The sequence below is a fragment of the Coturnix japonica genome, chromosome 4 (genome assembly GCF_054131305.1).
Source record: "Coturnix japonica strain WE chromosome 4, WE-NBRP24, whole genome shotgun sequence".
Taxonomy (NCBI): domain Eukaryota; kingdom Metazoa; phylum Chordata; class Aves; order Galliformes; family Phasianidae; genus Coturnix; species Coturnix japonica.
In genome coordinates, this window is record NC_140666.1 from 57819133 (window position 1) to 57842054 (window position 22922).

At 39.8% G+C, this 22922-nt stretch overlaps 1 protein-coding gene and 1 long non-coding RNA gene across 6 annotated transcripts in view; one reads left to right on the forward strand and one right to left on the reverse strand.

Moving 5' to 3' along the window:
* The first annotated feature begins 7999 nt into the window (after positions 1 to 7999).
* The window catches only part of PRSS12 (serine protease 12), a 36091-nt gene continuing 21168 nt past the window's right edge, over positions 8000 to 22922 (forward strand). The window contains exons 1-4 of one of the 2 annotated variants that reach the window (XM_015861862.3): positions 8000 to 8516; positions 15903 to 16041; positions 18254 to 18432; positions 19172 to 19322. In XM_015861862.3, the coding sequence (XP_015717348.2) occupies positions 8204 to 8516; positions 15903 to 16041; positions 18254 to 18432; positions 19172 to 19322 (782 nt within the window). In that variant the 5' untranslated portion in view covers positions 8000 to 8203. The remainder of the gene's footprint in view (positions 8517 to 15902; positions 16042 to 18253; positions 18433 to 19171; positions 19323 to 22922) is intronic. The other variant, XM_085546948.1, reaches the window with a different exon arrangement.
* LOC146761087 (uncharacterized) overlaps positions 14394 to 22922 on the reverse strand; it is a 32033-nt gene continuing 23504 nt past the window's right edge. For 3 of the 4 annotated variants that reach the window (XR_014945908.1, XR_014945907.1, XR_014945906.1), the window contains 2 exons: positions 18280 to 18428; positions 14394 to 16053 (listed from right to left, as the gene is read on the reverse strand). This is a non-coding gene — a long non-coding RNA (uncharacterized LOC146761087). The remainder of the gene's footprint in view (positions 16054 to 18279; positions 18429 to 22922) is intronic. The other variant, XR_014945909.1, reaches the window with a different exon arrangement.

Sequence of the window (22922 nt, forward strand, 5' to 3'; positions counted from 1 at the left end):
AATAATAATAATTAAAAGATGTACTGCCGACATGGGTTTGTTTTCATAGATACAGACGTTAAAAGTCATTTTTCATTTGACCATTGCAAAATAAGCTCCATCTCTCCAGGCAAACAGCTGTACCTCAGGGAGATCGTTCCAGCGAGGTCTTTTTTTCTCCAAGGTATAATGCAGGAAGAAACAGTATTTCAACATTCACAATTCTTGGTGATACAGCATCACAGCAAAAGGATGGAGCTTTCGATCATTAAAAAAAAAAAACAAATATCAAGAGGTGATTTGTTATGTCCTTAGAGTACATTACTAGTTATACTGTCCTGTCTCTGGAAATGTTATGGAAAAAGAAATGCTACCTCATACTGCTGCATGCTTCTTTCATGCTGTTGGCTGTAATGAATACAGCAGAAGCCCCTGCACAGTAACCGAATCACTTCCTCCTGGATGTGACACCATGTAGTTTGTGTGAGCCTGCACTCTGTTTTTAGAACTGGTTGCTAAGACAAGCTAATCTTTACAAACCAAATGGCTATGAAGGATACTGTGCTATATGCATGTGCTGTTTCAAAATAAAAACGCTGTACTTTTGCTTCTTGCCTTTTCTCTGTGTGTATGCTTCTTGTTTTGACCTCTGAGCACAGTCTGCAGTCTGTGGTCATTATTTGTCCTGTTAAGTATCAGGCCAAGTTTTGTTTGTCAGCAGAAGAGCTGTATGCACGCATATACCGTATCACAGTCCAATCTATAGGTTATGAACCTTACCATGGAATCATAAAAAAAATCAAATAATCTATTCCATGCTCATATCCTGATGTCAGCCTGACATTGTGTAAAAGCAATGAATATCCAGTTCTGGAAATGCATCGGTCTCCACAAGCAAACCATGCCAGATTTTCATGATAGATTTTTTATTATTTTTGGCTAGTCTACAGTCTAAATATTTGTTGCTGGGATTTATAGCCACTACTTTGAATGGACAGCAGAATTACTGCACTTCATAGGAAGTGCATGTAGATGTTTATTTGTTTCTCCTCTGCAATGGTCCTTACTGTCTGGGAAGACTGCCATTGCATTTCTTCCCATCCTACTGTTCTGTGGATGGAGACTGCTGAAGTTTTTACCTCCTGGAATCTCATCTAATCAAGTAAAGTCTTTCTCAAATAGCTATTTCCAAAACCAGGCATTCAGCTGCAGATGAAGCCTTTCCAAAGCGATGTCAGATACAAATATGGTGTAGCATGAGCTGTAGGCTGCAGACCCATTCAGGAATCTCAGCGCAGCTTTGCTCATTTTTGCAACAAATGATTTGGTTGAACTGCATTCAGCACTGATTGAACTCTGACCCATTCCCCAGATTTTTTTTCATCCAGGTTTATGAAGTCAATTGTTTTCTCATCCTGTTGTTGTTTAACAGGTTATTCTTGACCATATTATCTTTCACATCACTGAACTGCATTCTATCATTTTAACTATTTCTACTTTTGAAACAATTTTGAGTTCTAAATCTGTTTTCCTCCATACTTGTATCTGCTTCCAGCTTCAAATGGGTGTCTCCTAAAGTAATAAGCAGACTTTCAATTCCACTTTGTTTAACCATTTATGATAGTGTAAATTATTTATAAAACACAATCAAATAAAAGTCAAATTTCACACCTACTTGGAAATTCTGATATGCTGATATCTAATCAAATCTAGTCTCTTCCATTTAGCAAAAGTTGCTAGCTTATTTTGCATCAGTACAAATGACTGTGAAAGTCATAGAGGCCAAAGCTGCTTAGTTTATCACTGTTCTCTCACCTCAGTAATTCTTCACATCACAAATCTCAAAATAAATCATGCCCAATCAGATGCTCAATAAATTACTACATTAAGAGCACAAAATAAACCAAACAGATGAAATAAAAGAGAACATTATTGCTGAAATGAGACAATCTAGATCAAGTTTCATTGCCATTTGTCCCAGTATTGTGCATGTCCCTTGTAATGGGCATGAAGCCTTGATGTTGCATGTTGCTCACAGCATGAAAACTGGTGCTGCTGGACCAATTAATCATACCCTTGCATTATACTGCAATCAGATGGATGTTGTACTGCTTCTAGATAATAGAATCACAGAAAGGTTTGAATCATAGAATCACAGAAACACAAGGTTGGAAAGGACCTACAAGATCATCTAGTTCAACCATCCTCCCATTATTGGATTTGTTGGAAGGGACTTACAAGATCATATGTATTTTACTCCTTTTCATTTCAACACTGCTCCAAAACTAGCCCTTAGTGAGTGTGGCAGGAGCAAACATCCACTAAGAACTTCAAAGATGTTATTTGACCTAATATTGAGCAAAATTTGGTCCACTCATGGCCAGTATAAATCTAATTACATGACATCTGCTGGCTTTATTATAATTCAAAGCATTAAAGAAGTGTGAATTTGTTTTGCTTTGGATAACAAAGAAACATCTCCATCTGTGCCAGTGTGCGCTGACTTACAGAATTAACTCTATCAGCACTGAAATAAATGACAAAATATTATGTATCATTTTTCTGCGTTGCCTTTGCTTCTCACAGAAGATTCTAAAATTGTACTCAAAATTTTTATCTTATAGACAGAAATTGTATCCTACTGTTCTTACAATCAAACAGGTTTATTTTAAAGTACAGTACTTGTACATATTTTATGTGAACATACCACTCTTATTTTAACTCGGAGATAACAGAATCATAGAATCTTCAAGGTTGGAAAACACCTCCAAGATCATCTAGTCCAACCATCCCCCTCCCACTGATATTGCCTCGCTAAATCACATCTACACATACCGAAAAAACAAAGTGCAAACATGAACTACTCTTGAACGAAATGATCCATTTCCTATGGATCCAAACAGAAGTTTCTTATTTGGTTCCTAGTGGCAAAATGAAGATTCCGTTGAAGCTAATAGCAAAACTCTGAGTCCTGTTTCCAAAAGAGGACAATAATAATAATACTAAAAACCATGAGATTTTGAGTTTTTATGGTTTCCACTTTCTGGAGTAATGAAAGCTATCTAAGTACAAATGTCTGCAACAGGTCTGCACAATGCCAGTATTGTTCTAGTTTTTTTTCTGCTAAATACATGAACCATATGGACCAGATTAAATCTGTATAAATATATAGGAGGGAAATGATAGAAAAATGAACATCTTACTTTACACTTCAGTTTGTTGGCCAAATGTCCTCACAATCAGGCTTATGCTGATCGGAAGTGTTGGCTGCTTTTCTATGTCTACAACATTTAGATATCCAAACTCTACATTATGCTAAATATCACTTCATGGACAAAACTATTCCTGCTCCAATAACTATTTATCTTTTCCACCCCTTTTTATCCTTGTTTCACACATTTTAATAAGCTAGTTATATTTTTGTTGTGTATCAGAGATAATTTATTAAAAGAATATGCATACATAATTGTAAGAATACTGCTGCCGCTCACTTTACCCTCTCATTCCCAGCAAAAGAATCTTATGTTAGTGAAGATAACTCAAATACTCGATGTATTATTGGATGCATCTAAGTGTAGCTTTGTTATTACTGCATCCCTCTGAAACTCTGGAGAATAAGTTTTATTTACACATTGGATGGGCATTGCTGTTCAATTTCTTGCAGGGAGGACACTGAGAAATCCTTGCAGGATATGTCAGAAATGCCTCATTCCATTGCTGCCTTGCACTTTTGTTTTTCCAGCTGAACATGAAGATAACGTACCTGGAACTTTTCTCATGGAAAGTGTAGAGTACAACTCAGTACCCAGAGGAGCTCTTCCTCACACAGACATGATTATCAATGTTAAATAGGTGACTAAGCATCATCTTATCTATCTCACACCTTGCGATAAGAGAACTGCAGGAAGATTTTCAACAACACTTTTCTCACTTCTGCAAACAGTTGTAGAAAGGACAAATGATGATATAGATGTACTTAAGTTTGTCTTTCAGTACTTAATTGGATGCAGATTTGGCTTTGGAACATACTTTACTAATTTTCCTAAATTATTTCCCCTTGCTGATACTAAAATATTCTTAGCAATGAATTGTATTGTCCATACAAATGTATGTTTGCACATTTACAAAGATCTTAAATTATCAGTCTCTGCATTTGGATAAGATGTGCTTTGCTCATATTAGTTACTCATCCTTTGCCTAGTTAACAAACTGCAACATGCAATGCCAGATTTATTTCCTATTCTAGGCATCAGGAAATCAAACAGCATCTCTGCTGTATTTACACAGCTGTGCTGGTGTATCCCTAATCTTGCATTTTTATCTCACTCCTGACTCAACCATGGTGTTTTTGTGGCATTGCACCCTTGGAATTTGCCAAATGGTCCTTCCAGGAGAGGAACATAAAGGTGAAGTTGATCTTGCTGCAAACACCAGCACATTGCCATGGCATGAACAGGACTGTATGTTGTGCTAGTTACTCATTAACCTAACTTACATGTGGATGTGTTACAGTATTTGGATGTGTATGTATTAAGAATGAGGATACTTACTAGAGAATTAGAGAACTGAGCTTGAGAATTAGAGCTTCTACTGACTGCAATTGTTTTTGTTTGTTTGTTTGTTTAAAAAAAATCAAACAAATTTTAAAATTCTATCCAGTTATTTTGGATGTGTCAAATTATTGCAGTTATCTCAGCATGTTTTCATTTACTACACAAAACAAAAAGTGTTCATTTGTTCTGCATAATTCGATTTACCTTTCAGATTTAAATGTATTTAATCCTGTCTGTATAATCCACACATGGCACACGTATACCTACGTACTGAATTGTTCCAGGAAATTAAGGTACTTCTAATTGCCTTGTAATATGATTCTTTCTTGTCGTACAAGAAAATATTTAACACTTTAAAAAAGATTTTTCTATGCTCTCATTACTCTGTGCACTGCATTGTGTGGTAATGGAAACCTCATCAATTACAGGCTGTTCATTTACATCCTGTGTAATGCAGGGTCATCCTATGGACCTTACACAGAATTACAGACAAAAGGCCTATTCTCTTCCATATAAGCACGAACCCGAATTACTTTTGACTCAGACTTGGCAGGACTACAAATCTCCGCTGCCTGTGTTTAATAAAAAGAATGAGATTACTGAATAAGAATATTTTATAACAGTGCTGACTTATACCCCAAAAATGTTGACTCATCACAGCGCCCATTCTGTAGACCACTTTCAAAATGGAAATCTCCTTTGTGTGAGGCTTTCTCTCCTTCTAATCCTGATTTCAAACCCTGTCTGGCGCTGTTTGATCTCACTCAGTGCCCACTAGGTCATGCGCATAAGTTTTTCCATTGATTCCAGTGGTTGATCTATTGGCCCCGGCATACTTGAAGATGTGAAGAAACAATAGTAAGAAATTATAAGGCTAATACTCTGGAAATTATTTCAATACATATGAATCACAGAATCACAGAATTGTAGGGGTTGGAAGGGACCTCTAGAGATCATCGAGCCCAACCCCTCTGCCAAAGCAGAGCTGTTTGAAACCTGGCTGTTTGTACTTGCTTTGTACTTGCAATTATTTCCTTCTTATGTACTGTTACTGAAGTTTCCTCTGCATAGCCTGAAATCAACCCTTGCTTTCACATCTGCATTGCTATCTGACTCTAACCTGGTCAAGAGGGAACAGAAGAGGGTTCAGGTGTATCAGTGGCAGTAGGGTGGGACTGGCTCAGTTCTTCATTTGTCACTTGTATTTTAACTGAATTCCACCAACAGCTGGAAGTGCTCAGATTTCTATACTGCAAAGCATGCTGTACAAACAACTCTGAAATAAAGGTAAGTGGCTTTACTGCATACAGGAAGAGTCTAATCAGTGAATTGTGATAATGATTTAAATACAGCTGCTCTCATGGAACTTTTCAGATACGTAGCACAGATTGACAAACTGGTCGCGAGCATTGTTCCTTGGGCTTTCATAGAACAGCCATTGATAGGTACTACGTCCGTGCATAGGGAATAGGAGGTGCTAAGTATAAGCACTGGAAATGCTTTGCAGCATCTTAAATGGAAAATAAACTTAATTTGGATGCATTCAAGGCCAGGCTGGATGTGGCTCTGGGCAGCCCGGTCTGGTGACTGGTGACCCTAACCATGGCAGGGGGTTGAACCTACATGATCATTGCGGTTCTTTTCAACCCAGGCCATTTTATGACTCTAAGATTCTATAGCTTGTAAATTCTAATGAATACTTTCTGTAGCATTAGCAACCTCACATCCTGCTGGAAGCTAAATTATTGTTTGTAAAACAAATTAAGGCTCACTCTTATGCAATTACATCAAAAATAAAAATTATGATAAAAACTAAAATCTTCAAGATTGAATCTGTACACATGGATCATCTGATCAAGCCTGAACCCCCTCTTGGGAAAGGAATCATTATGACAACCATTCTTTTCTTCCCAGTGCATCTTCTATAACTCCAGTTACTTCTTAGTCTCACCTGTACAACCGCCTTTTCTCCCCTCCCCCCTGTTTAGGTATCATCATTTTGTAACCTCCCTTCATAAGCAGAGTTCAATGCATGTGAGATTCCTGCAGGCCCACACACCAAGGTGAGACAAATGAAATCAGAATACATGAATAAGCACCTGAGTCAAAGCTTTGCCTGAAGTGTTATGCAAGATTCATCACTCTCATCTACTCTCTCCCTCCCATGCTAATCAGCAGAATCCTGTCTCTTCCAGGCTAGAAGGGGGGAGAATAAAAGAGCTTAGGTTAGGGAAAATGAAATTTAGCTGTTATTGCGATGCCAAGAAATGTTAACTAGGCAATGAAGGCAGTCCTAACTAGATGGGCTGAGCATACTTTTAGCCAATCCTTCCAAAGGATAAAAGCAGCCAACTTGTCACAGCAACAACGAATTTTCAATTAAAACACCGCCATAATGAGTTGCTTTCAGGCCAATGTACGTATTCTTTCTTTTTTTAAAAGACAAAATGAACTTTCACCAGTTCTAACAGTTTCTAAACTAATGAACGTACATAAGCATAGATGATAGCCCAGAAAGAACAAAGAACCTGTGTATAACATCCACACACAAATGCAGTGGACACATGCAGACAAAACCCCTTCAGAACACTTTGGACTCTGCTAAAGGAAGGCCCCTGTTTAATGGATGGGACCCATTAAACACATGGGATCCCTCACATGACGAAGAAAGCACGCTCCTCTCTCTGTAAGTCATAATGCAAGGTTGTGGCAACACTGATAAGCTCACCCAGATGAGTGCTTCTCAGCCAGAAACATCTGGGGAGAAAATAGATCCTCGGAGAGGACAACCTAAAGCCTCGCGCTACAGACGAGGTGGAGACAAAAGGGTGTGTGCTCCATGAGACAGTCAGACTTGGCAAATATGAACAGCATCGACAGCGGTAAGTTAAAAAAATAGCAAAAAACCCCAAGCTGAACAATGTGAGACAGAGACAAAACAAAGCGCTGGCTGTGCTGGTGGGAGGAGGAATCAGCAACGAGCGGGTCACGCAAAACTCCACGGCGTTTGTGAATAAGCAGATTACCATTCAGAGCACACGAACTGGGATGAAACTAATCTCTCCAAGACATTTCTCTTCGCGGCATTTGTTTCAAGCCCTTTTGTTTCCCGCAGACCTCTCATGGGCTTCTCGCACCTTTCTGCCCCTGGCCGTGCTGCCCCCGCCCCGGTCCGGCTGAGCCCGGGCTCCCTTTGCCCTTTGTGAGTGTCAGACAGGTCGGGGGAGCCCGTAGCTGCGGGGCACTGAAGAAGGTGGCTGTAGAGGAGTCTCGAGCGCGAGGGAGTAGCCTGGAGAAGGGGGGGGGATACACGGCGGGACGGCGGGCGGCAAGAAAGGCGGAGGGCGGCGGGGAAACAGGGACGGCGGAGCTGTGGTGCCCGGGGATGCCGGCCGAGCAGGAGGCAGGTCCGGGCCGGGCTGCGGCCAGCGGGGGGCTCGAGGCGGGCGACGCGCGGGGCCGGGCGTCGTTCGGCGAGGCAGCGGCAGGTAGCGGCACACACCGCTACGGCAGCCCCGCTCGCCCTTCCCCCGCACGCAGCGGAGCCGAGAGGAGGTGGCGGGGGGTGGGCGGCGAGGGGGATTAGCGGGACGCCGCGGCCCCGCCTTCCCCCTTCGCATCCCGGGCGCGATGAGAAGGGGAGATGGACGCGAGCCGGCGGGACTGGCACCATGACATTGGCCGGCTTCGTGGTGGCGCTGGTGCTCGGGACGCTGCCCGGAGCCCGCGGGCCGGGCCAGGTCTCCGCCGGCCTCCCGGCCGCTCGCGCCCCGCCGCAGCCCCCCGCCGGCTGCCCCGCGGGGCACTTCGCCGCTCCCCAGCGCCCCTGGCCGGCCGCGGCGTCCGCCCTTCCCCGGCGCCGCTCGGCGGGCAGGGTGCCTCGGAGCCGCCGCAGCTCCTGCGCCCCGCCCGGCGACGGCGGCCGACCCCGGTGCGGCCCTGGAAGCGGCCGGGCGGAGAGGGACCGCGCCGACTGCGAGCGAGGTGAGCGGGGCAGCGGCGCTCGGGCGGGCGGTGCGTGCGGGGCTCTGCGTCCCGGAGCGCGGCGCTGGCGTCGGCATCCATCCCGAGCACGGGTCCCCCGCCGCGGTCTTTGGGAGGACTGCGGGTCGAGGGAGAGGACGAACGGCTTTCGCCGTTAGCCGCGGGGAAAGCAAAGGATTTCCTCAAAGGGGGTTTTAAACTTTTTAGTCAGCAGCTGCACCGGCAACACGAAGGTACCACGTCGTTTTTTCCTGCGTTACGTTAGAACTAGGCGATTCGCGTTCAGAAACGGTACCCTGAGCGTTCAGCTACGTAAGACTGGTCTTGTAACCGTGTGCACTTCTGTGGGGAGCGGCTTGGTCGCCCTCGCTGTCTTTTTCTTGTTACATTTTGAGATAATGGGGTTTGCATATTAGCACTGGGGGCTGCGGGCATCTGTGTGCCCGGCCCCTCACAAACCCTCCGAACTGAACCCACTGACTGCGGTGGAAGTTTTCATTCATGAGCACTGAGCAGCGATTCCAACACTCAGCCCTCAGCTTCAAAGCTCATCGGCGATGGCAACCCCCGTAATGGGCTGTTTATTTATCGCCGGGCTTTGAATGACTTTGCTAGAGGGAAATGTATTTCTCTGCATCTCTTTGGTATTATCTCCTACCTAAGAATTCTGTCCTGTCTGTATACATACTAAAAACGGTCACATTTAACTGTTGCAATGACAATAAAGACTGTCACCCTTGTTGCCCTTCCCTTCATATATCTTGTAATACCTAAAGGCTGGCAAGGGATTTACTATTAGTATTACTAATTTTTGTTATTCTCAGTGAAGATCTTTCAGATCTTTGAAGAGGATGGATCTATTTCTCTCCCAGCAATAATCCTAGAAGACATATCTATCAGATGCACAGCTGAAAAAATATTATTTGAACAACGTGATAAATTACACGTATTGGTATAAACTATCACATGAAGAGCACATGGAGGCACCAAGGTCCATATCATTCAGTTACGCTTAAAATAAGAAGAAAGTGGCTTCTGAAGCCATGTTCAAAGTCAATGCTGTACTTCTTTGAGAAGACAGAGTGATGTTATGTATTGCAGATGTTTCCTGGGAAAGAATACCAGGCAGCTGATGCCATGGTGGAGAAAACAATAACTAGACTAAGATGAAAAGAATGCAGAATATTTCACACCCTTTAACTGGTCTCAGATTGGAAAAGGGTCCCACCAGTTGCGTTCCTAATTTAGTCTATCGTATTTATAGCTTTTTGTGGAATGTATCAGTTTGGTTCCCAAAGTACTCTGCAAGGATTTTGGACTCGTACATCAGTTTTGATTGTACATCAAGGATTAATATATCATTTTACTGCTGATAACCCAATTTTACGCTAATTTAAATGAATTCTAATTCTGAATTTCTTTAAGTTTGGTAAGAACTTGATCAAGTAAAAGATGATGGAAGTACTGCGTGATTTGGGTTTAGCTGTGTTTATTCACTCAAGATTGTTTCTTGTCTTTCCTTTTTGCTCAAGAAAAAGAAAATGCAGGTTAGCCCTTGTTAAGGCAGAAGACACAGCTATGAACAGAAGGCAGTACTTGACACCTGAAAAGTGCTGCTTCTGTTTGACTTAACAGTGAAATCTCAGTGGCTTCAGTGGGCCAAAATCTGGCCAAGAGTCTTTGTGGAGGTGATACCAAAGAATTATGGAATGCATTAAATTGTGTGAGGTGGAACATGGAAATAAGCTGTTTGCCTTCCAAAAAACATTAATATACCTTTGGTCCTGAAATATGCTCATTTCTCACAAGAAGAGAAGAAATGCAAGTAGGGCTATGTTCTGATTCAGTTTTTAGCTATCTTCCTGTCTCTGTTGTTTTAGAACATGGGAAACCCACACTCAGTTTTAGGCACCTGCAATTACTAAATACCATACCGTATTCAGTGCCATAACTGTAAATCTCCTGGATTTTCTAGCTTAAATATTATAACTAATGTGCAAAGTTAAGTGGCTAAACTTTGTGCATGTGTATATATTAAAGTGATTCATATTTTAACAGAAATGCTGAAAAATTAAAAAAGAAAAAACCTTTACTAGAGAGTACCAGCCTAAATTCAGCTTAACAGTTTAATAGATTTTGGTGTTTCATTTCCTTCCTTCTAAAATGAGAGACATCTGGGTAATATTTCTTATTCATGCCTTGAAAACAAATAAACCAAATGCAAATATACATCAATTATAATGATTGACCAAGGAAATCATAAGGGAAAATAAATGAGTCTGAGAATATGCTGTACAAAGAACCAGCCTAAGTCTAGCACAGTGTAGTATTCTAGGTACTGTGCATACCCTACTCATGCTTCAGAAAATGAAGCCCACCACACACAGTGTTTATGGGGCATGTAGCTGCAGTATTCTGCATTATATGTTATGCTGTTACACATCTAATTTAAAGCTCTTTGAGTAAATAACTGTTTTGCTTCATTTTACAAAGAGGAAACAATAAAAGGAAGGGTCAGTGTCTTGCCAGTGGTCACAGCACCAATCAGTGTCAGAAATGGAAATAAAGCACGCATCTTCAGAATGTCCAGACTTTCCATTTAAATCTCTTTCATCACAGAGTGATTCCACTAGTGCCAATCAAATAATGCTTCACTAAATGCTTCCAGGCAGTTGATGGAAGCTATTCTGGGACTTTCGTGTTTCTTAATAGCATAAGGTTAAAGAAAAAATCGAGCATGATTGTCTATTTTTGCCTTCTAAGGCTGAAGCAGCTCTTCTGGAACCACTCTTATTACAGTTGCACAGCATGAGACCTCCTAATTTTCCACAGCTCTGTACAATATAAGACAATTGCAGTCCTTTAGAGCTTATTGCATTCCTAAAATTTCAATTTACTTTTTACAAAGCCTTAAGCCATTGATCATTGATATGATGAACCACACTGCTGCAGAAGAACCAATTCAGCACGCTGCATGCTGAATACATATAATATTTATGAAACTTCTAATATAAGATTATCTGAGTATGCTATGTACTGAAGTTCTCATCTTGAATCTTTATAAGTAGTTCTGACAAGTGCGCCATTTTTCAAGGTTAAGCTACCAAGAGAAAATAGTTAGAACTTTAGACTGAAAGCAGGGCTTTGGAAAGTGGTGGGTAATGGCACCAATCACAGAGAGAGGCCACCCACGGTTTTGCTGAAGTCAGTGGGGATAATTTCTTTGATTTCAGCTAGTCCTGATGCCAGAAGGGAAGAAGAGCATCCATCTGTTTGAACTGGTGTTAGCCTGGGCCTATCATGCATAGATTTATTTTTTTTTTCCCAAATACCTCATGTAAACCAATAAATTCATTCTGAAGCTGGGACAGACTCATAGTATTCTGAATCATCCACTAGTGTTCAGACATACTGCAACTTGTAACAGGATTATGTGGGACATCCTTATACTTAGCAATAATTTGCACCTTCCTAATTGACTCAGAGGCAACAGAGGTGGAATCTCAGTGCAGAGCCTTTCTTTGTTCCATGCTTTAATGCCTTGCAAACGAAAGCAGAAATAACATTTGCTGTTTTTACAGATTTCCAGAATTGGAATACTACTTTTGCTTTGCTGCAGACCTCTAATTAGAGAGCACATAGTATCAGGGGGGAAGGCACAAGAAGCATCTACTTCTGATCACTCTTGAAAATCTGCATTTACAGCCAAGCTACAAACCCTTGAACTCAGGTGTTTGCAAAGAAAATACTGTTATACTTTCACTATGAACACCATAAACCCCAGTATTGTAGTACTTAAAGAAGGAGTGGAAGTGATTCTCATTCTAAGTAGAAAACAAGGTTTGAAGTCATCCAGCATTCCTAGGTGTGGGAATGGTATAGGAGAAGAGGCCAAGGGACCACTCATGCTGTTTACAGCACAATTCCTTTAAAATACTTCTCCTTTTTAGAGTTAATTAAAAGTCTACTGGGTGGTTTTCCTTTGCCTTTTTTTTTTTTTTTCTTAATTACTCTGTGTCTCAGCTTGTGCCTATATGGCAGGTGTTGCAGAGCAAGTCTCAGCAGTACTCACTAGATACCCTTGCTTCCTTCCATTTGCAAGTATAAGTTAATTTCTTTTAAACAGTAATAGCAGATAGGGAAGATTCTGACTTGGGAACATACTAGGGCATCTAAAATTAGTGGACTGTGTGTAAACCTGAATTGACCATCTGTTATTTTTGGTAAAATATAATTGAAAGACATGCATACACTTTTGAGTGTATGTAAATGAATGTGCTTCTGTGAAGATTGTAGCTAAGTATTCTTCAAATATGGCTGAATGGACACTGTTCACAATATGTGTCCTAGAGCTGATTAGCAGGCCTGCTTTGTGCTTCTGTGTTTTTGTCTCTAACTCTCATGGGGTCAGTTCATTCCTCTTGGAGGTGCTCCTTCATTTTTCTGACCAGTGCTGCGAAAGGTATTGAGAGCCATGGGTAGGATCCCAATACTCAATGGACAAGGGAAGAACCACTGATGTCATCTGTCTGGACTTCAGTAAGGCCTCTGACACCCCAGAATATCCTTCTGTCCAAATTGGAAAGATAGGAATTTGATGGGTAAACTGTTCGATGGACGAAGAACTGGCTGCAGTCAATGGCTCAAAGCCTGGATGGAGGCTGATGATGAGTGGTGTCCCACAGGGTTTGGTGCTGGGGCTGATACTCTTCAGTATCTTCATCAGTGACATCGATAGTGGGGTCAAGTGCACCCTAAGCAAGTTTGCTGATGACACCAAACTGTGGGGTGCAGTCAACACACCAAAAGGATAGGATGCCATTCAGAGGGACCGAGACAGGCTTGAGCAGTGGGTTCAGCTGCACCTCATGAGGTTCAACAAAATCCAAGTGCAAGATCTTGCACCCGAGTTCAGGAAACACCTGTTACCAATACACTCTGTGCGATGAAAGGACTGAGAACAGCCCTGCCAAAAAAGACCGGGGAGTACCGGTGGATGGCAAAAAGACGCATGGCCATCAGGCTGAGAGAGGTGATCCTGCTCCTCTATACTGTGCTGGTGAGGCCTCACCTGGAGTACTGTCTCCAGATGTGGAGTCTTCAGTATGAGAGAGACATGGATCTGTTGTAGCATGTCCAGAGAAGGGCCACAAAAATGATCCACAGAATGGAACACCTCTCCTATGAGGAAAGGCTGAGAGAGCTGGGGCTTTTCAGGCTGGAGAAGAGAAGGCTGTGAGGACCTGATAGTGGCCTTTCAGTATCTAAAGATAAACTATAGGAAAGTAGGCAACAGGCTCATAAGCAGGGTCTGTGGTGACAGAACAATGGGAAATGGCTTCATGCTCAGGGAAGGTAGATTTAGGTTGGACATAAAGAAAAAATCTTCTACAGTGAGGGTAGTGAGGCACTAGAGCAGGTCACCTAGTGTTGTGGTTGATGCTCTGTCCCTCGAGACTTTCAGGGCGAGGCTGGATCAGGCGCTGAGCAACCTGATCGAGCTGTGGTGTCCCTGTTCACTGCAGGGACAGCACAGATGATGCTGATCAGCTTGCAATTCCCTAAGGTCTATTTGCACACGAAACATGAAATGCTTCATTATAAAATAAAAAATATACATGTATTGGAAAGGAAAAATAACCTACGGAAGTGAAATGATAAAAAGTTCTGTTATGTTTTATGAGGTATCCACTTTACTGTAATTAGTTTATCTCATGCTCCCGTAAAATAACTGCCAGTAGTCTAAATACCGCAACATTCTGAATAAGCTACAGAATAAGTTATAAACATTTTCTCAGTAATTTGCTATTTGATTTGCTTGCTATGTAATTTTCTTATGCTAATACATACTTCAAAGCATATATGAAACACATAGAATATTGTATCATTTACTTTAATTGGATTCAGTGCTAAAATACTGAGCAAGAACCGGACTGGACTTACTGAAGAGCAGAAATAAACAAAATTCCTGTACCTGTCGTTATGTGACAGAAAAGCTTGAAGATTAAAAATGTAAAGACAGAAAAACAAGGAGCAATATGGTTTTACTGCTATAATTAAGCCATTTATAGTCCCCTGTGCTGAATGATAGCACAGACTGTAGCAGGAGTTGAATAACTTTTGTTTGTAAATTATTGCATAGTAAGTAATGCTTAGAAAATAGAAGGCAAAAGGGACAGAATCAAGTTTGGGGTTAATTAATCCCTCGAGTCCTTTAGCAGTCATTTGACTTAGTGGTTTTATAAATTGCACTGAACAGAATTAAAACCAGAACACAATCTGTGTGAAAGCTGAGAAGGTGTATCTACCTATTATTGTTATTATAATGTACATATACACGAATACATTACATGTACAAGGAAGACAGGTACAAACACTGACTTTTCTCTCCTACTGCTAAAAACCCCGCAAGCTGGATGATGATGTAGCTTCTGATTTTAAGTAGATCACAGATGAGAGGCAGATGGATTAACTGAGATTTCAGACAATATTAATGCATGCAATTAGGTTATGTTTTATAATTTAACAGAAATGTATTCTTTCCTGTTGAATTACTGTTCTGACCTGCTTCTGTAGAGTTACATCTATAAACAACTTTTTCACACCTTTAAGGGGTGCTTGTCTACATTCAATAGCAGGTGCACTTAAAATACAGTTACTGTAATACAAGAAAGCAGAATCTATTAATTTATTGGATTTGTCTGTTGTTGCTCCCAAGAAACAGACTTTATTTTTCCCCACGTTTAGAAAATTCCTAATGCATTTAGCTTGTTTTGTCTGAGAATTTGCTAAAGACTCCTCATGAATTAATATAACATCATCAAGTGTTTTTCTGTCTGAGAACAAGTCTGAACAAATGCATTCTTTGGCTAAAATAAACTACTGACATCCATGACAAGCATAATATTACATGGGTCAGAGCAAAAGCTATGTAATCCATGTGGTTGTTTTCTGATTCTTTTAAGCTGGATTGAATTATGTGGAAGATAAAAAAATTTCACTCACATAAATTTTGCTCACTTGGGAAGAGGTAAACACATCTAAATATTTATGCACAGTCTGTACATACTTTGTTTTGGTGGTTAGACCTTAGCAGCTAAGTTGTAGCATCAGAAGGATCATTAAAGGGATGTAGCTTCAGTGTAAGAAGCAAAAAGAAAAGTTATCCGCTTTTGTATATTACTGTATAAGAATGTTAGAGATGCCAGAGTACTTAGAAGCAGCTTAACCAAAGAATGCAAAATAAGGTGGTAGTACTTGAACCAAAAATTCATTTTGCAGAGGGAAAAAACAGATTCAGAGTCCAGTAGGTTCGACAAATTATATGAGACATGGAACATCTTGGAGACTTGTTCTTTTTGTGGATTTTTTTTTCTTTCTTTTAAGCATCAGTGAGACTCCGAGGTGGCAAGAATGAGTTTGAAGGTACAGTGGAGGTTTATTTGAATGGAGTCTGGGGAACAATCTGTGGCAGCCACTGGGACAATAATGATGCAACGGTCATATGTCGACAGCTTGCACTTGGGTAAGTTTTTGTCTGAGTGAAAATTAGTGGACATACTTTAATGACATTGCAGTATAAAGGGGAATCTTTTGCTTTCTTTAATTATGTTACATTTCAAAGAGGTCAGTGTGAAAATTAGCATTTCATTTGAAAGCTGCACGTGGGATCTGAAAAGGAGTGGAGGGAGAGTAGATGATGTACTTTCAAAGTAAAACAAATTCTGCTTTAGTAAGCAGCCAGGAGATGTCCATGAGCAGAGAAATATGAGGTCTGATCCTAATGGTGCCTATGTAAGTGTCAATTAAGAGTAGCTCTTTAAGTTACTGAATCTGTAAAAATATAAGTCAGAATTTGCTTCCTCATGGTTTCTTATCACAGGAATATTCCCTATTCCTAGGAGCATGGTTTTACCCTGGTAATCATCCCTTATACCTTGTCAGAAGACAGCTGGGACTCAACCTAAACTTTTGGGAAATGGGGTATTTTTGCTGTGCTATCCTCATGCAACTAGGTAATCTGTATAGTTTACTTATGTTACACATTGATAACTAAATCCAAAACCAGCAAATTTTGTGGCTTTACATTTTCATGAAAATATTTTACAGAGTCATGGTAATATTACACAGGTTGAAAGTGAATTGTGCTTTCAGCTCACTGTCCTTATTGACCATTGTTTCCCATGGCTATCAGAGTGGATTTATTCAACAGGACCCTTCACTGTAATTTGGTCACTCAGCTCTACATAAAGCCTAATAGTGATGCTGAAGTTGCTATAGTAAGATGGAACACAGGAAAAGAAGAAAATGCCCATATTCACAGGAAGTTTTAAAAATAAAATGCAATTTCAGCTTCTAGAAAATCAATGTCATCTAAGCTAGGCAAAGACATTACTTTGACTACCCACCCCCCTCACTACTCCATTCAGTTTGTAGCTTCTCAATAAGCCCCAAAATAGAGCTGGTTTATTGCCTTTCTAACATTTCTTACAGTTACATATCAAAAGGAGTGAATACATTTGCTACAAGCAGCAGGGGGCTAGAATACCATACTTGCACTGTGGCATTCTTAATGATTATTCTACTTTTTAAGACTGGAAGCCAGAACAAAATCTAAGCTGTTTTATAACATTCAATTCTAATCTGGACACACCATGTCAACTTAAAAAATATGAGGATTAGACAGGATAAAAGTTTAGCCATCTGGAGGCTGTGATTTTGCTTATGACTTGAGCTGTCTACATGCAACATTCCCTTTCCTCATTTTAATTTATTTTTGCCATCCATACTCATACCAAAACCATTCCAGAAAATGTTTCAGTTGAACAAGACCCTTACTGGCAAAGTAGTTCAGTGGTGTGCATGAATGGCTCACTCTTTTCAATAGAAATGACTTGAATCTGAATCCAGGCCAAAAATACCCAAACAAATAGTAGTTGAAACTTTATATTTATACTCTGTTGAGTGTTTGATAGAAATTTGGATCTGTATACAAGGTGAATTCATTAGGTATTACCAATGCCTTTCAGGTCCTTCCATTTTTCCGCTCCTTTTGATTTTACAATACTTGGATGTTTTTAAATTGTTTTTGTTGGGTATTAGATGGAAGATAAGATTCAGTCTGGTAAGGAAAGGAAGCTGTTTGTAAGTGTTCAGGGTGATGGAGGATTGGATGGCTGGATGGACAAGACACATGGGAATGGCCGAATGAACAATAATGGACATGAGAATGAGCTAATGGAATATGAGGTGATTTCACTGCCCCACGGTCATAATCATGTTATATGCCACGCACATGTACTGAGCACTAGCTAGTGTTAATGGAATACAGGAGAGGAGAAAAATGAAAGGCCCTTGGTGTTATCTGTCATGGAAGTATATCTGCAGTAGGATGATACTATAGTTCATCTGTGGAGTGTGGAAGGACATAACTGCACTGATTTTCCCTGTCAAGAGCTGGGAGAACAGGAGTACGGCTGGCCATGCCAGGGCACAGGTCGCTGTACTAAAATATCCCACAACTAAATGGCAAGATCTGGGTTACTCTGTGACTGCTTTGTGCAGAAGACTGCCCTGAACTGGAAGAAAAAACGATGACTTTACACTGTTAAGGTATATTCTTTCTTTTCTACCCCGAGGTTTTTACCTGAGAACCAGGAATGAATAGATTTCACAAACAGATGTTTCACTCCCTTTCCCCCCAACTCAAATATCCTACCTGATTATTTTTCTTACAGTGAAAAAGGTACATCAAAACACATACCACTTTCCGAACTGGGCCTTATTCCTGTTTACTGGAGTGAAGTGCGCTGTCGTGGTGATGAAGAAAATATACTGTTATGTGAAAAAGACATCTGGCAGGATGGAATATGTCCTCAAAACACGGCAGCTGCTGTTACATGTAGCTCTTCCCTAGGTAAAAAAACAACAATACAATAAAAACTAAACATGGTTTGGCTCTTTCCCTTATTTAAATGCAAGTAATAATAATCATAATAACATCAGAAAAAGGAAACCTTATTAGACTTTCTGGTACAGGAAATTAAACAGATTGACTTAAATTACTAAATTTAATTTAGTCAATTAAGATCGACTAAATTACTTAGAAGAACACAATTTTATTGTTAATTTATAAAACTACAGTGTAGATAAAAGATGATTATAGTTTTTTGCAGAAGTGATGCTTCCAAGAAAATCTCCTGCTGGACACAAAAGGACTAATTCTTTGAAAAAGAAAAAATTCTACCTCTGTGGAAACTAAATAATTTTTTGCCTCTCACTTGCACATTTTGCCCTCTGGGATTAAGCTTGTACGGAGTTAACTTTGCCCTTACTGGTAGAAATGCAATTCCACTGCCAAAGTGTAGTATTAGGCTTTATGGTCCCAAGTGTCAGTGAACATTTTGACATTTAAGTAACTCAGATCAGCATGTTTGCAAAGTATTTTTCATCTCCTGAGAGTGGACCTTAGAGGAACAAATTTCTAGCAAGTTTAATTGCTGTTTTCCCATTGAATTAAACAAACTATTTGTAGTTCTTGAGCAACATCACAGAAACCACCAAACTGTCTTTTTGTTTTGTTTTGTGTTTTGTTTGTTTTCTTTACAGTCAGGATAACAAAATGACCATTTCCTATGTTCCCTATTTGATTATAGCCTCTGTCTTTACTCCGATCCGGCTGGCTGGTGGGAACAAGGCTTATGAAGGAAGAGTAGAAGTCTACCATGCTGGCCAGTGGGGGACAATCTGTGACGATCAGTGGGATGACGCAGATGCTGAAGTTGTCTGCCGGCAGCTTGGCCTTGGGTTTGTTTTACTACATATTTTCTACACCAGCAGCAAAGCAAGAGAGGTAGTAAGACACATGGCCTGGAGTTTTCAAAAGATGCTCCTTTAAAATTGCACTAATATTTTGAAGCAGGAACAACACATTTTTGGAAGGGTCAGGTACAGTGCCAAATACTTTCAAGTCTCTAGAACTTTGATCTATCAGATCCAGTTTTCAGTGGCAAATGATATGGCATATGATGTAAATGTGAAACCATAGGATAGACAAAGGATCTTTATTGGAATAAATTCTGAGTCTTTAGTGAATATTCACCACAATTTCAGTAAAATGTCAGTCAAAAACCTTAGGTACATATGAGGAGGTTGTTTTTGGTATTGAAATCTTCACATCCATTCTGCTGAAAAGTCTGACAATTAGTTCGCTTTGGAGCAAGAGCACTGCTTTGTCAGAAAAGATGTGCTTCTTGGCAAGCCCATGAGAATCAAGGTTTAAGCCATAAGTCTCAGAAAACTGACAGTTTGCATGGACTGAGTAGATAGTAGTTTAAAGTTTTGACAGTTAAAGTTTTAAGTGATTCTGTCTTAACTAAGAATGGTCCATAATCTAAGTCATAGCAGCAGAACGGGATTTTCTTGCTCCTATTCTGAATAGCCAGGGGCAATTTTGATACCACTCAGCAAATAATTGCTCAGTACTTGAGAAAGATGCTGCAGAACTGGGAGGCAAAGAGGAGAACTGTTTCATCAGAGACAGAGGAGATGAGGACAGCTGGGATGAAAGGCAGTAGAAAAATGAGGAAGAGAATGTAGAAAAGATACTACACTGTAATGCTAAGGAGGAATGGGGGATTACTTCTGAAGCAAACTGGTATGAGAACTAAGCAGGACAGGGCAGACGAGAAAGGAAAAGAACTCACCTGCTCAGTGCTGCTGAGATTACAGTGAATTAAAATAAGTGGTACTGAAGGTAGCAAGCTTTGTGGCATGGACAGGTGGCCCCCAGAATGTGGTCATATTTTTTAACCTGAAGCTGAGGCTATGGGCTCCTGCTGGTTCCATCCAAACTAGATCAGACAGCTGACATCTGTACAGCATTTACAAAGCTTTTAAACTGCTAATGAGCCATGTAGGAACCAACCTGCTCCTCTGACATCATATTTCCATTTTCCCTAGTTTATTTTCTTTTCAAGTCTAGGGTTTATGTGTAAAAGACTACATTAAAAGAATTTTAAGACTGCATTATTAAAAGCATTATATGTAGTAGCATCATATGAATACTGTGTAGTATCAGTTCAGTCCTCTTGTATGTATGTTTAAAGATACAATCATCAGTTAAGCTTTTTTTTTTTTCCTCCAACAGAAAACTTCCCTAATTTTGTGCACCAGATAACTGCTATTCAGAATTTCTTTGAATCCTCATCATACAGAGCATTTTCAGATCTTCATTAGTACATAACCTTCAGTCCATGTATAGAATAGCAACATAAGTATTTCTATATTCCTGACCTGTTCAATTGGGAATACTTTTTAGAAATCTTTTTCTGCTTTCAAAATATAATTGAACTACTATTAGTAACTGGGAAGTAACTAAACTACTCTTAACGTTTTTCTATGGTAATGACAAATGTCAGGCAAAGTCAGCATATATTGAAATACTGATACTCAAGTTAAATGAAGATAACATCATATACGTGTAAATGTTCCAAAGTACTGTCATCTTCAGAACTACTGGTAAACATGGCTTTCTGTTATAAGCCTGTAATATATACCTAAGGCAATACTGATAAAAACAAGTATCCTGAAAGTAGTTTCTTCAGTTCTTACTCAGTTGTATAAAAATAGTCAGAAGTGCTGAGAACTCACAAGGCCTATCTTGATACATTGAAAGATTGAGACATGCTTAAATATAAATTGGATAGCTAGATTTCAAATAAATATTGCTCTTAGTGTGTCTAATACATATTATTTCCCTAGTTTACTATATAGTTACACACATTTAATAGATAGAAAAGTGGCTACCTGTGAAATGTAACAAATGGAGGTCTTGGCTCTTACTCCCATTATCAGTACTGCAAACTATGAGTCTTCACTGAATAAATGCTACATATAAAAAGGCATGGCTAGTTAGCAGACTGAAACAAAGAATGGTAAGGGCAATCAAGAAATCTTAGCAAAGCTCAGGGGTCTACTGAAATCTACTGAAATTCTTAGCATTTCTGGAGGAAAAAGAAACTGAGCAAGACCTAAAGTACAAAAATGCAATAATGCAAGTACAAAAATGCCAACTTCAGACTGAATTTACCTGATAAACCCCTGGAAGAAATCCAAATGTGTTTTCTAAAATGTCACTTGTTGGGCACTTGAGGACATTTTTGTTTTCCTCAACTGCTTCTCTGATGTGATCATAGATTACAACTCTTCTCCCAGTTGAGTAAATATGACTTGTTTTTTGCTATTTTCCACATACTCCACCACTTGAAGAAGGCATCTGGTCATCAGAGAATCAGCCTGAAAGTTCACAGTGCTTTTTCAAAACTGACCAAGTCCTTTAGCTTAGCAACATTAGAAACAAATGTATTTTAAATATGCATGAATACAAACCGCAGTATTTAATTTACCTTTCTCATGTGTGGTTTTATTTGCTGGGAACTAATAATCTACAAAGCATCCACCATGAGCACTCCCTTCCTTTATACAGAACTTTTTTCCTGATCCTAATTTAACTTTTTAAAGCCTATTACTGTTGCTGTTTTTCCCACACCCTTGGGAAATTAATCAAGAATTTGCATAATTGTAAATTTAGTACTGTCTTCCTTTAAACAAAAGAGATGAAATAGATTTATACAAAGCAATAGAAATGAAACCCACACCTATTTAGATCCATATATGGATCAATAAGGCACCACCTTAAAAACATGAGTTAATGCAACTTCCATTAAAAAAATGACAGCAATGGAGAATTCCAACACTCTACTGTAAAAGCCTGTAAAGGGTTTGAATGACTACATTCTGAAACAGAACAGCCAAAATCTGACCCATTTTCAGAACAAACTGAATATACTGCCAGGTGCTACGTAACAATATATGTCTGTTTGCAGAAAATATATTTTTTAACTATTACTTTACAGCCCCACAACCACACCGTACCTTAAACTAGTCCTTTAGAAAGGTAATTCATTGTAGCCAAAATTTAACTACACCCTTCGTGCTAGCTGAAAAAGAAGACAAGTACTGGAAACACTCCTACAAAAACATTCCTATATGACAGACACAGTATCTTTCCAAACAGAAATGGAAAAATCCTGACAGCTCAACAACTGTTGAACACTGTATGATTTCTGTAATGCTGAAATAATGGACTGTCTTCAATTCATGCAGGTTTTTGTGTTCAGAATTCTTTACACTGACATAACGTAAACAACAAACACAAGAACAGTCATTGATCTTCCTTCTGTCCTTATTTCTATGTTTAACTTCATGCCATTGTCAAGTCACTTAAAATCTTAGCCGCGTTTTTTTTTAAATTATAAAATGTAGAGCAACCAAGTTTATCTGCTTCATCGAAGTATTTGAGATTTGTTTAATGTGCTTCTGAGGCCAGCAAAGTAAGTCACTGAA